The following is a 17,294-nucleotide window of genomic DNA, read 5'->3' as shown; positions in this document are numbered from 1 at the left end:
TTTGAGTCCGGTCTGATGATGGATGAATGACATATGAAAATGGAATGCAAAACAGTCTACCCAAGATAGTCATCCTCTATACTTATATTTTTATCCCATAGTATCAAGTTAGCAGGGCCTATACAATGATCCCTGGGGCAATTTTGTCTGTCTTTTGTTGGGAGATTAGGAAGGCATGCAGCACGGATTTGCCATCAGGGTTCAGGTCCTATATAATGGAGCAGTAAGGCTTGGATACCAAGTGGAAAAAATAGGTAGCTTAGAAGAGAAAAGAGAAGGGAGGCTTACACTAAAAGAGCAAGAGGTATTCAATCATGAGCTCGGTACTATAGATATATACAAGAACAGATCAATATGTCCCTGCTGGGATGTTATAGCATACACTAGGACATTAACACCAGTATTAGACTATTAGGCTACCCATAGAAAGTACAAACACCAAACAATAATCTCACTGGACATAACAAAGATAGACTTTCTTTCCTTATCTTGGTGGTCTGAACTCACATTACAGAAGGGCACACAACCAGAGGAAAATGTAGAAACAGTTAACATTTTAGGCTGCCATACGTATACGCCTACAACCAATTGCTGCATCACATTGCACATTGCAACTGATGGAACACAGCCATTGTTAATGGTATTAGTTCCCATTGTGCTTTGTCTGAAAAGGGTTTCAAAGGAGCCAACTGTGCATGGCGGCGCTGCTCTCCTGGGATGAGAGTCATCGGGAACCTTCAGTGTTTGAGGCTTGTTGCACCCGGACAAAATACACTGACGTACCATGGAAAGCTAGTGTGGGAAACAACATGGAAGCTGTCAGAAGGAGTAAAGAGGACAGAAAAGTTCTTCGTAAACAGTTAAAAGCCAGTCACACTTTGCTGAAACATGAAGGCATCAGTACAGCACCGCAGCCTACCAAGGTAACACAAAAAACATATTCACATACAGGAAGTGGCAGCGAAGAGAGAGCTAGCTCACATTTAGCCTCTTCGAGCTACTTCTTTCAAATATTTACAGCTATTAGACGATTCCAAATTCAAAGTTGTTTTTCAGTTCAAGTGAGGTGAATGAAAGAGTGCACGCTATTAGCTGGCTAGCTAAGTTGCAGGTATTAATATGAGCTTGTATCTACTGTTTTCTGTCGTTTAAAGGAAAACAATAGCAGTTTAAACTTTGTTGGGGATATTATTATTATAATTATATCTATATAATAATAATATATTATAATTTAATAATTATAATTATATAATAATAATAATAATTATTATTATTATTATATATATATATTATATGCCAGTTTACACCTGAGATTGATTTTCCAACCTCGAATGATTGTGTTGTGACAGTCTCTGTCTCCTAACACAAGTCTCGATCAGTTTTAACTGCTAAGTCATATTTGCACTAGGAAATTTACTTTAGTGTGTTGTGTCCTAGAACACGTTAAATGTAATACCAACAGGAAATGTGTGTCAAGAGAAGATAGCAAATGAAGAAATCTCAAAACAATTAAAATGGAACAAATAAGAAGGGAAAAAGAACTAGGTTTGTACGTGTGTCTTGGGCTGTTTGGATGTATTATTAGAAAACAATAACAGTCCATTTACAACAAAGTTTATGTTTCGTACGTTTAACTATGAAAAATAAAGCTCATATGAAATAAAGTTTCTTCAGGATCTGTCAAAGTATAAAACCTACGAAACTGAGACAAGACATAAAAGCAGACAAAGACAAAAATATAAAACATTGTTTCCGTTGGCTAAGCTGTGGAAGAAGCTATTGATTTTTGAGGTGTAGGGTTCAATGCAGCGATATCTCAAACAGTAATTAGCCTGTTTTGGATGTCATCTTTCAAATTGTTTATGTCGTTAAACGGGTCTCTATAAAATTTTGTCTGTTCCACAGAGTTTGGTGGTGGCTAATGGTGGCCTGGGGAATGGAGTTAGTCGAGAGGATCTGTCCGCAGCGTTGAACGAGATGGGAGAGGTGGAGACACTGATCATGCACCCTCACAAGCCTTACGCTTTTGTCACGTACAGGTACAGGTGCTGGGCTGAAAATACTTTATGACACAAGTTAATTGCTTTAACCTCTCTGGAAGATTTTGGTTTAAAACTCACTTTTTTTTTTCCAGATCTGAAGAGAGTGCTCGGAAAGCCCACATCCACCTCAATGGGGAAAAGCTTCAATGCGGAGAGAACAGCGTCACACTCTACCTCAGTTATGTCGACTCAGGTACTTGCCTTAAACATTGACACCTACAGACGCAAGCCTAAATTACTGTCAGATCTGCTACAGTCATTTGAAGCATTGTTTCCCTCATATTTTAACAGCAAGTTGGATAGCTGAAGAAAACCGTTTGTTTTGTTTGTGTGCTTCATGCGCTGGATATCGTGTCCAATAAGAAACAAACTTTTGTAGCCAGTAGTGTAATCCTCACTGAATTTTCTGTTTGTGTGTATGTAGTCACCTGTGAAGAGGAAGTGTCCGTTCCTTTGCCTGATGGATTAGTCTTGGTGGAGGATTTTGTGTCTCCGGAGGAAGAGGCTCTGCTGCTCGCCGCTGTAGACTGGTCGTCCACTATTGCTAATGTCACTGGTGAGGGGCTGCGTGACTTGTCTGTTTATGTTTGTTTATCAAGTTCTGGCTTAAGTTGCTATGTAGAACTTCTCATGATCACCCAGGAATCTTGTCATAAAGCTGAGTATTAGTCAGATGACAGAGCCTTAATGAATCCAGTATAATGTATCAATTTAATGTACAAAACTGTTGTATACAATTCAGATAAGAAATACAAGAATTTGAACCGTATTTGCTAATTTCATTCTAATGTCTTTTAGCTCAAAAAGCTCTGAAGCATAGAAGAGTCAAACATTATGGCTTTGAGTTTCGCTATGACAACAACAACGTGGATAAGGACAAGCCGTTGGCTGCAGGTAAGCATCCATCCATTTTTTACTCGCTTATTACAATGTTGTTCCCAACTTTTTCTTTAAACCAAACACTTCTGATTGTCAAGCATATAATTATCATCTATTGATATTTTGTGTCCAGGTATTCCTCAGGAGTGTCTACCTGTTCTGGAGCGATGTGTGAAGAACAAACACATCGACATCCTGCCAGACCAGCTGACTGTCAACCAGTATGAGTCTGGACAGGGTGGGTTTTTCCAGTCATGTCTCTAATGATGACTCACCAGTATCTTATCACAAACTTAGATACGTTTCAGAGGTTATCATGTATCATGCTATTCAAAGCACAACAAATATGCAACGTTCAAATAAAAATGGTTTGTACCCATTAATTACTCACAGAAACATCAATGTTTGCACCTTGGTGCAGTTCAGGAATCAATATTTAGTTGGATAACTGATTCTCTGGATGATTAATCAGCACTTAATCAGAACTATATTATCTTCTGAGCTGCAGAGATTTAAAATAGACATGGAGTGATAAGGGGACTCTGCAGAGAGCTGTGACAACCATAGAAAGATGTTTGTAGGTTTGAGATGCTGCAGCTGCACTTAATGTGGTGAGAAGATCAATTAAAGACTCGTGGAAACTGAAAGTAGACTTATTGGGTTTCCAGAACCTGTGGTTATTAAACAAAATCTACGCACTCGTTTGGATTTTACTGACTTATACCACAAGGTGGCAGCAGAACCTCTTCAAAACGCATCGCTGAGGGATGATGAAAGTTTCTGGTTCCTGTCAGTTGTCTTTTAATATATTTACAGTACTGGCAAACAAACAAAAAAACGGAGACCCTTATAAACCTTAAAGGAATTAATTATGCTTCACTAACAACATCAATGGTGTCCATCAGAAACCCAACAAACAAGTTGAAACTAAGCACTTTTATATTTGTAAAGACCTGTGAAACATTTTGACTAGTACAACTATTAAAATATTATTAAAATATTTTATATTATTTCCAGGCATTCCTCCTCACGTGGACACTCACTCTGCTTTTGAGGACGCCATCCTGTCGCTGAGCCTTGGAGCAAAGGTGAGAACTCAGTCCATCATTTTGTGATTATTTTTTTTTTTAAATCTTTTTTCGCAAACTCCAACTAGCAGTGTTGAGAGAACTACTCACCTCAGCCCCGTGTGTTGCTAATTCACCCCAGTTATACGATTCATCCGTCAGCTGGTGGAGCCAGTGTCGACCACTGGAGCTCAAGGTGCATTCATCAATGATGCAAAGTTAGAAAGTGGGTGTAAATGGATATATAGAAAGCTTCTGTTTGTACGCCTCTTTGTGTTGGGGTTTGATCAATCATATTAACCGTCACCTCACTGACCAGTGTGATTCATCTGTCTCAGGGGGCACCACTGTCAGAGATGAGTGTGTGCAACAGTATGTTTGGATTCTGTGTCCTTGTGATTTTACTGAGAACATTGTGTCACCTTGCTTGCAACATCTCATAATCTCCTGCTCACTGCGGCCTTCAATTGATACAGAATGTAGCTAACGACTCTTTTTGTGTGGCATTTTTGTGAACAATTAATGAACAGAAGAAAAACAGACTTCCCTTTTTAAACAGTTTTTACTTTGTCCTTGACTATTCAAGGTGTGACTAGATGGTGTTGCATGGTGCTGGGAGGCTGATTTAGTCTCTGCAGGGCGACTGTTCTAGATGAACGCCCATCTGTCCCTGCTTGTCTGGAAGGCAGGGGCTCTATTAACAATCAGCTGTTGTCTGTCTCACACACACACACACACACACACACACACACACACACACACACACAACACAGACAGACGTGTGTGTAGTGCAGTGTGTTCTTTGTCTCTGACATTAATACCTAAACAGGTATACATCAAATGATAAGCAATTTTTACAACACAAAACTATCGATTACATATCAATCAATAGAATGCATTCAATATTTCTAATCCCAAAAGCAAGATTCTATGAATATGGTGATGTAACGATTGTAGAGAATATGATAAATAGCATATTTCAAAGACTAAAAAGGGAAAAACCTTTTACTCAAAGGGAGAACTCACCATAATTCAATAAACAAGTTGACAATAAAATGCAAAAAAAAAAAGAAAACACTGGTACGCATGATTAATCCATTGTCCTGGAGATTTTAAGTTAAAGTCTTATTTACTCTGGTTTTGTTATTATTTTTTCAATCTGTGGGTTTATCAAATTAATCCAGCTGTAATCAAATTATTTAGTGCATCATCAAATATCCCTTTCAGCCTGCCACCTGATTGTCTGCAGTTAAATATATGAAACAGTGTTGAACTTTACAGGTTTATTGAGCTTGTGTGTGTTTTCAGAGAGAGAGAGAAGAAATGTGAGACTGATTAATGAATAGTCTTGTAGTAAAGTGCAACTGGCTGCATCACCATCGATTTAGTCACATTCCACCGGTTTCATTGATTGGCCAATACTCCCCAAATGGGAATAACAGAGTCCTGTGTGTGTGTGTGTGTCTCTGTCTCTGTCTCTGTCTCTGTCTGTGTGTGAGAGATTTCAGTTGTGCTTTCAAGTTCAGATAATTTGCTGGTGTTGTATGTACATACGTAGCTCTCTCACAATCATACACACACTCTCTCTTTCTCTTCTCTTTCTCTTCTCTTCTCTTCTCTCACTCACTCACTCACTCACACACACACACACACACACACACACACACACACACACACACACACACACACACACACACACACACACACACACACACACACACACACACACACACACCTACTTCACAAAATCCAATTTTCCTGCTGTCAGTAGTCGGAGCGATGCAGTTTTAAATTGTGTAGATGTGATTTCCCAGCAGAGCTCATGCTGTAAGGAAACATCAGGATCAAACACTAACAGGTGGAGATGATTCTGCTGGTTGTTAGTGAGAGAGCAGGCAGAGTGTGTGTGTGTGTGTGTGTGTGTGTGTGTGTGTGTGTGTGTGTGTGAGAGAGAGAGAGAGAGAGAGAGAGAGAGAGAGAGAGAGAGAGAGAGAGAGAGAGAGAGAGAGAGAGAGAGAGAGAGAGAGAGATTTCAGAGAGTTGTCAAATGAGTGGTCTAAATGCTCTTTATTTTAAATGCAGACGGTGATGGAGTTCCGTCATCCCGACGGCCGTCTTGTTGCTGTGGTGTTGCCAGAGCGGAGCCTTCTGGTGATGAAGGGAGAGAGTAGATACCTGTGGACACATGGGTGAGCTGGACTGTGTCACATGGATCGGTTTAAATGTGACATGTTCATGTTGTGTGTATTGTACATGCTTTGTAGTATCACTTTCCGTCCAGCTCAAAATGCATATGGGATGCTTCACCCCTCAAGACTTTGTCCTTTAGTCTTTCCTTCGTGTTCATCTGGTTCTTTGTCAGTTGAATCAGTTTGCTTTTTAATTTGTGATGTTGATGGGTTAGTCAAACTTTTCACCCTTAGTTTGCTTCTCCATTGTCTCTAAAACAGATCAGATCAGTCTGTGTGCACTTGAGTTAATGCACAAATGCACATGCAGAGTTGTCTGTTCCTGTTTCTGACTGTAACAGCAATATTTAAATATCAACAATGTAACAAATATTTTATCACATCCACATCTTATGTTATTCACATAAAGTTCACCACCTTAATGGATTAGCTGCTATCGGTTTGTTTAAACAACTGTCTCTCATCTTCTCTCAGGATAACTCCTCGGAAGTCTGACATGGTGCCGGCCTGCGACCCACAATCCCCTGCTCATATGACGCCTGATCTCAGTACTTACAGCAATCTCACTTTGAGCAAGAGGGGCACCCGCACTTCTTTCACTTTCCGCAAGATCAGACATGAACCCTGCGGCTGCGGTGAGAATCTTGCAGGCGCAAAATATAACAACATAGTGTGTTTGGTAACAGAATTACCACCATTGTTCAAGAGATGTCAGACAACAACATTTTTAGAGCAAAATCCTCTTGAGGCTAAATTCTGCCCTCAAAATCACCACCTGCAAAGTATGACATACGGTCTTATGGACCTCTTCTCTCTCTCTGTCTGTCTGTCTGTCTGTCTGTCTGTCTCTCCCTCCTTCCCTCCAGCCTTTCCCTCTGCCTGTGACAGCCAGGGAGCTCCCTCAGCACCCTCACCACCGACTCCTCCCCCCTCACTACCCTGTTGCCATGCCGACGCAGCCCTTCTGGAGGAGGAGTACGTGCATCGGGTGTACGACGCCATCGCCTCACACTTCAGCAGCACTCGCCACTCCCCTTGGCCTCGCGTTTGCCACTTCCTGTCGTCGCTCCCAGCTGGCAGCGTGCTGGCCGACGTGGGCTGTGGAAATGGGAAATACCTTGGAGTCAACCCAGAGGTGGCTGCAGTGAGTGTTATCATGTATTATACCATAATGTACAATCATTCTCCCCCCGTGGAGAAATGCCCTTTTCCATTCTGTTTTTATTGCGACTGCTGCTTAGTTTACCCCTACTGTAAAGTTCCACACAACAGAATCTGTTTCACATACAGTCAGCAAATCGGTTGCAGCGGAGGCGGCAAACGAACGAGGTAGAACTCCTCTGCTGCTACTTCACAGAAACCAATTAGGGATTCAGAAGGACGAGGTGGCAGAGGCCTTTTGACCAGTTTGATAGAGATGAGCCAAACAACTGTGTATCATAATGCTACTTGGATGAGGCCACAGGGCATGTCTTTGTTCCAAACCACACTTGAATGCAAACATTGACACATTTCACTTAAGATAAAATAATCCTTTATTCATCCCGCAGTGGGGAAATTTACAGGATTACAGCAGCATAGTGGATAGTGCAAACAAGATACATAGTAAAAAAAAACAAGATCAAAATGAGTATTATAAATAAGTAATAAACAGTAAAGAATACCAACTAAGTAAATAAGTAAAAAAATCCACAATAACTAAAATATAACTATAACTAAATCCTAAAAATATTATAATTACAGACAAGGTGTAAACATCATGTCTCATTTAAAATGAGCCAGCTGAACCAAAAATAATCAGGATGATTTCTTTGTTGCTCTGGTTTTTGTTGGTTGTTATTGTTTGTATTAGCTCAGTTTCCATGGCAATATCCTACATTTTCTGTTTATGTGTATGCACGCCGGGATATATTCGTGTTTGGGATTTGGAGGTGCGTGTAAGCAGCTTATCCCGACTCAGACCGTAACCGTGATAAATCATTACTGAGAGCACCGTGATCAGGCAGGTTGTCACACACACACACACACACACACACACCTGCCCAAATTCATCCACATCTCAAAATTGCTCTGTTTAACACCCGATCCCTAAACAACAAGGGCCTCTTACTCAATGAATTCATAACTGACAATAATCTGGACTTTCTCTGTTTAACTGAAATATGGCAAAACCAACAGGACTACTTTTCACTAAACCAAACCATACCCCCTGGATATTCATACATGGACAAGCCACTCCACCATGGGCGTGGTGGTGGAATAGCCACAATTTTTTGCAAAGACATCACTACAAGTGCAATAACCATCCCGGCTCCTTCCTCATTTGAACACCTTGTCTTTAAACTGTCTGGTCCCAAACCCCTGGTTACTGCAGTCATTTACCGCCCCCCAAAACCTAACCCTGCTTTCCCCTCTGATCCATCTGAATTTCTCACACAACTCTGCGCCATCTCTCCATCCATTCTGCTACTCAGTGACTTTAACATACATGTCGACTCTTCTGACTCCACAACCTCTATAGAACTCCTGGACATCTTTAACTACTTCAACATCACCCAATATATCGACTTTCCCACCCATAAAAAAGGACACACACTTGACCTGGTCTGCACCTCCGGCATTACCGTCAGCAATCTAACCAGCATTGACCTCACCATCACTGACTACCTGGCTATCACCTTGGAAATAGACATCCCCACCCCTCAAGTTAAGCAGAATCGCACCATAACATTCCGGAACATCAAGGCCATTAACATCCCCTCGCTCTCCTCCACCTTGGCTGCCACCGTCTCTGCCTCTGCCCCTATTTCGACTGCCTCCCCCACTGCCCTGGTCAATTACTATAATGATGCACTCTCCTCCTGTCTTGACGTCATCGCCCCCAAAAAATCCAAACTCGTCACCTTCACCCTCTCCGACCCCTGGTACACGGACCAACTTCGCCACCTCAAAGTGCAGGGCCGTCAACTGGAACGTCTTGCCAACAAAACTGGACTCACTGTTCACCTTGATGCCTTCAAACTCCACCAACAACAATACAAAGATGCCCTCAACACCGCTCGCTCCTCTCACTACTCCTCCATCATCCAATCTGGCTCCAACAACCCCAAAACGCTTTTCTCCACCATCAACAAACTCCTCAAGCCCATGTACACCATCTCCACCTCCTTTACCACCAGCAAATGCAACTCATTTCTATCCTTCTTCAATGACAAAATCATCGCAATACACAACCAGCTGGCTGCCCCCTCCCCCCCCCCACTACCCACTTGACCCCGACATCCCCAACAACTACCGGCCCATCTCCAACCTCCCCTACCTGTCCAAAGTCCTTGAGAGAGCTGTTGCATCACAACTCAAGTCCCACCTCAATCTCCATAATCTCTACGAACCCTTCCAATCCGGCTTCCGTTCGAAACACAGCACAGAAACCGCCCTACTGAAAATCACAAATGACATACTTCTCTGCTGACTCTGGCTTCCTCACCATCCTCATCCTCCTTGACCTCAGCGCCGCCTTCGACACTATCACCCACTCCATCCTCCTCTCATGTCTCCAGTACTCCCTTGGCATAACTGGCACTGCCCTCTCCTGGTTCACCTCATATCTCTCAGACCAACATCAATTCATTGCAATAAACAACTGTAAATCCTTCACCTCTCCAGTCACCCACGGTGTTCCCCAAGGTTCCGTGCTTGGTCCCCTCCTCTTCATCATTTACATCTTTCCCCTTGGACAAATCTTCCGTCGTCATGTTCTCCATTTTCACTGCTACGCTGACGACACCCAACTCTTCTTCTCCTCCAAGACCATCACCTCAGTCACCCACTCCACTCTCACCACCTGGCTCACTGATATAAAATCATGGATGCAACAGAACTTTCTCAAACTGATCTGCAATAAATCTGAACTACTCATCATCGGCCCTAACTCCCTCACCTGCTCAGCCCAGACCTTCTCTCTCAACATTGATGGCTCCATCGTCACCCCCTCCACCCAGGTCCGCAACCTCGGTATCATCCTCGACCCCACCCTCTCTTTCCTACCCCACGCTAACCACATCACCAAAACTGCCTTCTTTCACCTCAGGAACATTGCACGCCTCCGGCCCTCCCTGTCCTCTGCCAACACCGAAATTCTCATCCATGCCCTCATAACCTCCAGACTCGACTATTGCAACAGCATCCTCTATGGCTCGCCCAACAAAATCCTCAATAAACTCCAATATGTTCAGAACTCTGCCGCTCGATTGCTCACCTCCACCCACCGCTATGAACACATCACCCCGGTCCTTCGCAACCTCCACTGGCTCCCGGTCAAATACAGAATAGACTTTGAAGTGCTAGTCACCACCTACAAAGCCTTAAACAACCTGGCCCCTCCCTACCTTTCAGACCTCCTCCCCCTTCATGCCCCAACCCGTTGCCTCAGGTCCGCCGGTGCAAACACTAGTTTTGTCTTGTTTTGTTTGTTCTGTTTGTCTCTGCCCTATTTAAAGCATCTTTGGGTACTTAGAAAAGCGCTATATAAAATGAAAGTATTATTATTATTATTACACACACACACACACACACACACACACACACACACACACACACACACACACACACACACACACACACACACACACACAAACCAACTTTCTGAGTTGAATTTAACATTGTCAACATTGCCGGTTTGGATTGAAAGGAAAAAGCTTGACCTCTCTGTGCTTGCATGTCAGTAAGAGATTACGCGTGCTTGTAGTCTTTCTCACCAACTCTCATCACCTCTGTCTCTTTTGGGAGGAGGAGATTCGAAGCTCGATTGAATTGCTCCCTGAGACAAAAATGTGTTAAAAATGATCATTACTGTCATTCAATCCCCTTCTTTGCTTCCCCTCCTTTCCTTTTTCTTCCTTTTTTAATTTCTTTCCAGCTTCCCTACTCTCTTTACTTGGCTCCACTTACTGCATTTCTCTCACTCTCTCTTCTTCTTTCACTGCTATTCATTTCCCTCATTCTCTCTATTTCATCTAGTCTACGCCTCATCAAGGAAGAAATGGTGCTTGTTTCTGCTGCTTGCTGTGGGATTTTGTACTATAGTATTAAAAGGGTGAAGACGGCATCCTTACATGCAATTGAAGCTTATAGTTTTGTGTGATGGATTTTGTATGCCCATGTGTCTGTGTGTGTTTTGTCTCTTTACAGGTTGGTTGCGACCGTAGCAGCGCTCTCGTCCAGATCTGTGCACAGAGGGGTTTCCAGGCGTTTGTATCCGATGCTCTCAGTGTCCCTTTGCGAACAGCCTCCTGTGACGCCTGCATCTCTATAGCTGTCATACACCACTTCTCCACACAGGTACACACACACTGAAATCCTCTTTTCTATACAAGAGAACAATATAGCAACTTTTTTGAAAGATGACCCAACACGAATACAAGCACCTCACTAAATTGTTCATCAGTCACAGTTTTTTTAGACTACGGGGAATGCTGGAATATTTTAGTGACCTCAGGAACTTTACCACAGTTTCAAAAGGAAGATTTTCAAGTTTTGGCTCCTGGGACATTGATCCAAATCTGGGCTAAATCCCATGGCCCTGAATATCACTGAATTGGCATTGTTATATTGTTCTTAATATAGGAAATACATTTTGTATTATTATAAATATTTAAAGAAGTAATTATTTCATTAGCGTTAATATGCCTCAAATCAAGCGATTGTGTACAATCCATCACATGCTTTGTGACACTTTTAGTCAATTTCTGGAGTTAGTTTATGAGTTCATGGCGTTACTTAGGAGTATGTGATAGAAATGGTCAAATAAATAGTTTGTGTGTGTGTGTGTGTGTGTGTGTGTGTGTGTGTGTGTGTGTGTGTGTGTTGTAGGAGCGTCGTCTGGCAGCAGTGAGGGAGCTGGTGAGACTTTTGAAGCCTGGGGGTCGAGCGCTCATCTACGTTTGGGCTTTTGAGCAAGAGTACAACAAGCAGCGGTCCAAGTACCTCAAAGACCAGAACAAAGAGCATCCTGAGAACCACAGCCCCACCGAAAACACACAAACAACAGGAGGCAGCCAGGAGCCTCAGGGGACATCGAGTATCCATACCAGCAGACATTTAGAAGACAACTACAGGCCTGTAGAGAACATAGATGTGACTGATGGCAAACTCAGTGTGCACACCAACCGAACAGCATTCAACACCCAGGACCTGTTGGTTCCCTGGCATCTGAAAGAAGGGAAGAAACAAGTGGAGGAAGAACCGAGAGAAGGTGGAAAGAAGGATAAAAGGAAAGAGAAATCCAAAAAGACTTCAGGTAACACCTGCTCAGCCTATGGTTCAAGTTCCATAGCCAAATTAGACTGTAACCCTGGTCCCAGTCCAGGTTTTCTCTCCGACTTGTGTTCTGGATCAGGTCCTGACACCAGTGATGCCACTCACAGCCCAGACTCTAAACCCGGTGCAAGTGGCGACACTACTCAGACCTCCAGTTCTGCTCTGAAGTCGAGGTCTGAGAGCAGTGCCGCGCCTGTTTTTCACCGCTATTACCACGTGTTCCAGCGGGGGGAGCTGGAGCAACTGTGTGGTCAGGAGGCTGGAGTCAAAGTGCAGAGCAGCTACCACGATCAGGGAAACTGGTGTGTTATTTTAGTGAAGGACTTGGGGAGATGAACTGACACACTCGTGATGTATAATAGTTTAGCAACAAACACATATTCAAACAAGAGAGGTAATGCAGTGTCAACAAAGACTGAATTAAAGGATCCTTTTAATTGTACAAATGCAGAAAAGTGGACTGATAAGTGAAATAAATTTTACAAAATGCCTGCTTCTGTTGTGCTCTTACTTCTTGCATCATTCCTAGAAAGGTTTGACACTTACATGGTCCGAACAATCCGCTTTTGCTGAAAATAATTGCAGCTAACTGAAACAAACCATGGAGGTATTTTCAAAGCTCAGGTTGTAAACATACTCTGGTTCTGTGTAACCCAAAGGTAATAATAATCTTTATCTCGCTACTTTATTTCTTCCACTGCCTTTGAGCTTCGGTGTCTGCCCTGAATTCACCGAGCTGGAACTAAGCTGTAAACGGTGTGTGCCCGACCTTTTCAAGTTAAACAGCCAATGTGTAACATGGCATTTCAGGTGCTGGGGGATTTGTTGACATTCAAGAAGCAGAATTTATATATATTTTTTTCTCTTTTTAAAAATGTGTCTGACGTGGATTATTTTCCAAGCTATATATTTGTACATACATTTTTTTAAGTTACTGTGCCCTACTTTCATCACAGTCCTTGTAAATGCAGTTATAGACAGACGTAGTACTTATGTGTTTACTGAAATGAAAAGGGCTTACAGATTTCAAGTTTAAACACATTTTACCTTAAAATATGGAACTAGAATTTATTCTTTATTAAATTAGGATTAAATTGATTTATTAATTAATTGAAATAACAGTTTTTGTGTTGCTATAGTTGATTTAGTGTTGCATCAACTGATATTCAATACTGTATTTCAATTTAGATTTGGTGTAACGTAGGAACACCAAAGTAAGACTTTATCATTCTTTCTTTCTTCCACTCACACACGTTCACACTATACCCTATTAACAGAACAAGTTTTACCAGACGGCTGGAAAAACACAATGAACTGTAGGATAATGGGTTATTGATGGCCGAGGAGTGTAGTGCTTTTATTTGTTGTGTCCCCGCTGTGGAAGGTTGGTAATTGGTCAGTGGCTCCAAGTAAATTACCCCTTTGGCTCCTCAATCCTCCAGGAGCCACACAAACAAACACTGTGGTGCAGAGAGATGGTTTGGTGTCTTTTATTGTCAGTGGTTTATTGATTAAGGTGAAGCTGCCTGTTCTGTGTGTGTGTGTGTGTGTGTGTGTGTGTGTGTGTGTGAGATAGAGATCATTTATAGTTTAGCACAATAGTGTGTGTGTTTGTGTGTAGTAGTGTTAATGTTCGTGTATTGTTGTTGAGTCTGTTGCTTGACATTTGGAGTGATAATCAGAATTTAAAGGTATCTCTCCCCCAGGTATAGCGCATTGATTTAACAGGCTACAGGACATTTAAAATCTTCAGCTCACAGGAGTCATGAGACATTTATACTGAAATAATAGTAATACTTCCTTCCCTGATGCATTGGTGATATGTATGAGTTTGCTGAAAAGGGAATAATTCCAGGGAGAGATGTAATAGAGTTATATTCACAACCAAAAGTATGTAGGAACCCATAGCATACAATTTTTCTGACAATATTGTGCTTTCAACTTTGTGGTAACAGTTTTGGAAAAAACCCTTTCCGGTTTCAAAATGAGAATACCGGCATGCACAAAACAAGCCGTTGTTTGTTTTTTTTAGTTTGGTGTGGAAGAAGTTGACTGGCCAACGTTTTTGGTACAAACTGTGACAACAAGAGTTGAGGCTACTATAACAACATATAAATGGCCATAATTTTGGAATAAGATGTTCTATAATCTTGTAATTTTACAGTTACCAGACTATTTCTGTCTCTGCATATTCAACATTTTATTTTACATGTTTGTCCTTCTGTGAAGATACTCCAAGATTATTTTTTGTTAAAGGAGTATTTGTGGAGTTTCTAAGGGTACAATTGAGGATGAAGGGTGTCTTATGTGGTCTGCTGATTCTACAGATTGCAACACCCTCTGAGGCAAATTAGTGATTTTGGGCTAATGGAAATGACTTGCCACAGATAGGTGTAATGGTTCCCTGCTAATGGCCATATATGTATAGGTCATATGACATTGTCCTAAACTTTTTACCTGGCACATTTAGAAGCTGGTTCAAGCACCTCCTGACTGAAACAGGATTTAGTTATATTGTTTCCAGCAGATTTGCACATAATACAATGCCCATGTTTTGTATCAATGGGCAGAGGACAATAACCGGCTCATAGTTAACAGTGTATGTTCTACAACATTTTTGTAAGTAAGGTGAAATAATACATAAACCAATACCATTCTCCCCCTTCCTACACTGAATATGATAAAATGAGTTTATGGTGCTGTGTTTTTGCACTACAAGAACCAAAAGTCAACGGTTGACGAAAACGGCGACGCTTTACGACACTTTTAACAACACCATTTACGACAGTGTCATGGCGTCGCACGGAGTCAGTTTTGAGAGTTCGAGCTACATCGAAGAAAGAAAGGATAGTAAACGACAAGCACGAGAAGAGGTGATAGAAAAGGTAAGAACTGGAAACTTTGTAGCGAACAACCACATCGTAATCTGAGGGTTAGCTTCATTGGCGTCTGTTATTATTTAAGTTATAGCCGTTTAGTCCGAACGCAAGCTAACGAAGCTAAGTAGGCGAACCGCTAGTTGACGTTAGGTACGAATGAGCTCAGCGGCTGAACGCTATCCTTTTTGTGGAATAGTCCTTAACCGTGATATAAATTGGCATCTTTTTGTCTCTCTCCGACTTCCGGAAAGCTATCAGTACCTGTGTGCCTTCACATTAACCCGATAATCCCTGTGTCTGGACAGGCGGATACTGTTAACCTGCAGGCAGGAAATTACCGCCTCAGGACAAACACTGCTGGGGCAGATAGGAGACCTGCGGCTGTGCTTTGTTTAGGTTTTATGTCATGGTCGTTGTTGTAATCACACATGTACACAGGTATTTAATTGTACGTTATCTCTTCTTTTTTTGCTGTGCAGCTGTGTTTGCATGACACACAGAGCAGATGATGCTTGCTGTAGATGAGCATTAAAGGTTGTAATCTCATTATCCGCCCCACTCATCTGTGCTTGAACTGGCCAAAGCAAAGAGCTCAGCTGGGTCTGATTCATTTTGATGTATTTAAAGAGGAATTGGCTCAATAATGACTTAAGAACTCATCATTGTCATTACCAGTGCAGCCAAGGATGTCATGTGTGCAGCTTTAATGTCATTGGATGCTCAACTCGCACTATCACTTCAAGTCAAGTACATTTTTAATATCACAAATTTGCCACATGGGGCTTTGCAATCTGTACAGCATAAGACACCCTCGGATAAGGAAAACTCTTTAACAGGAAAGAGATGGAAGAGCAACTGAGGAGGGATCCCACTCCCAGGATTTACAGATGTGTGTTAGAAGTTGTGCGTATAGAATAGACTAACATATGAAAATTACAATCCAAATTACCCATATGACAAAAAAATACAAACAAGTTGGATCCAGAAGGATGTAAAGCAGCTTCCAGGTGTCACCAAACAGCCAAACTACCTCCTCTTCACCATATAACCTGGAAAGAGAACAGGCTACACAAAATCACGGCAATGGGAATACTGTGTCGTTCATTTTGAGACAAACCTCTCTGTCTGTGGACTTTATTCATCACTAGTATCAATAACTTCAGCCCAAAGTATCTGCTTAGATAGACATGTCTGAAAATGCAAATGTTGGTGCACCCTTACTTTGAACTGTTGTACTTTTTTTCCTTTTTGAGTAATGCCTTTTATTTCCTTTGTGTCATTCAGGCCAAGCAGCAGTATGAGAAGGAAGAGAGGAGGAAGGAGCTGAAGAGGCAGAGAGGCGAGGACACTTGGATGCTCCCTGAGATCAACCAGAGGCTGCAGGAGATAGAGGAAGTAAGATACAAAGTTTTTTTTTTCTCCACAAAAATCTTAGGCTAACTCCCAGCCAAGTCACAACTGTATTGTGTAATCGTATCAAACATTTATCTACGCTTTCACTGCCCTTATGATGTATATTAAAGCAGTTATCCAATGGAGAATTGGGAAGATCTTGCCTTAAATGAATGGTAAAATTGGCTGTGGCTCAGTGCAATGAATGGGCCATCCATTAACTACAAGCTCTGTGGTTTGATCCGGTGGGGTGACCGTGGCTAAGTGGAGAGGGCCGCCTTTCAATCAGAGGGTTGGCGGTTTGATCCCTGGCTCCTGCTCCACTAGTCTTATGTCAATGTGTCCTTGAGCAAGACACTTAACCCCAAAATTGCTCCCGTAACTGCGTCTACGGTGTGTAGATAGATACTGAATTGTAAGTCGCTTTGGATAAAAGCGTCTGCTAAATGTCTGTAATGTAATGATCCCGAACTATGAGTGTAGTCGATTGTACTTTTGTGAAACACAACCCTAGATTGAGACACATGG

At 42.0% G+C, this 17,294-nt stretch overlaps 3 protein-coding genes across 3 annotated transcripts in view; all 3 read left to right on the top strand.

Moving 5' to 3' along the window:
- The first annotated feature begins 795 nt into the window (after positions 1-795).
- Positions 796-12,984, top strand: alkbh8 (alkB homolog 8, tRNA methyltransferase). Its single transcript, XM_068709690.1, has 12 exons — positions 796-923; positions 1,906-2,039; positions 2,135-2,235; positions 2,467-2,598; positions 2,841-2,936; positions 3,055-3,159; positions 3,939-4,009; positions 6,071-6,177; positions 6,652-6,812; positions 7,044-7,321; positions 11,368-11,517; positions 12,049-12,984. Exons 1-12 carry the CDS (start codon positions 810-812, stop codon positions 12,829-12,831), a joined length of 2,232 nt encoding a protein of 743 aa, XP_068565791.1. The 5' UTR covers positions 796-809; the 3' UTR covers positions 12,832-12,984.
- Positions 8,223-9,450, top strand: LOC137871764 (uncharacterized). The gene has a single exon (XM_068709715.1). It carries the CDS (start codon positions 8,401-8,403, stop codon positions 9,448-9,450), a length of 1,050 nt encoding a protein of 349 aa, XP_068565816.1. The 5' UTR covers positions 8,223-8,400.
- A 2,294-nt stretch (positions 12,985-15,278) lies between the features above and the next one.
- cwf19l2 (CWF19 like cell cycle control factor 2) overlaps positions 15,279-17,294 on the top strand; it is a 19,759-nt gene continuing 17,743 nt past the window's right edge. The window contains exons 1-2 of the mRNA XM_068709677.1: positions 15,279-15,380; positions 16,659-16,769. Of these exons, the coding sequence (XP_068565778.1) occupies positions 15,288-15,380; positions 16,659-16,769 (204 nt within the window). The 5' untranslated portion in view covers positions 15,279-15,287. The remainder of the gene's footprint in view (positions 15,381-16,658; positions 16,770-17,294) is intronic.

The sequence above is a fragment of the Cebidichthys violaceus genome, unplaced genomic scaffold (genome assembly GCF_023349555.1).
Source record: "Cebidichthys violaceus isolate CVI_PGR_0920_01 unplaced genomic scaffold, fCebVio1.0.p SCAF_1, whole genome shotgun sequence".
Taxonomy (NCBI): Eukaryota; Metazoa; Chordata; class Actinopteri; order Perciformes; family Stichaeidae; genus Cebidichthys; species Cebidichthys violaceus.
Note: the sequence above shows the minus strand (reverse complement) of the source record. Positions and strands in the feature narration are given on the sequence as shown.

Bases quoted from the DNA above. Each gene is read 5' to 3' on its own strand.
- alkbh8 (XM_068709690.1), top strand. From the start codon at position 810: ATGGAAGCTGTCAGAAGGAGTAAAGAGGACAGAAAAGTTCTTCGTAAA. The intron at 2,236-2,466 runs GTACTTGCCTTA...GTGTGTATGTAG, and splicing joins CCTCAGTTATGTCGACTCAG to TCACCTGTGAAGAGGAAGTG. The intron at 6,178-6,651 runs GTGAGCTGGACT...ATCTTCTCTCAG, and splicing joins AGATACCTGTGGACACATGG to GATAACTCCTCGGAAGTCTG.
- LOC137871764 (XM_068709715.1), top strand. From the start codon at position 8,401: ATGGACAAGCCACTCCACCATGGGCGTGGTGGTGGAATAGCCACAATT.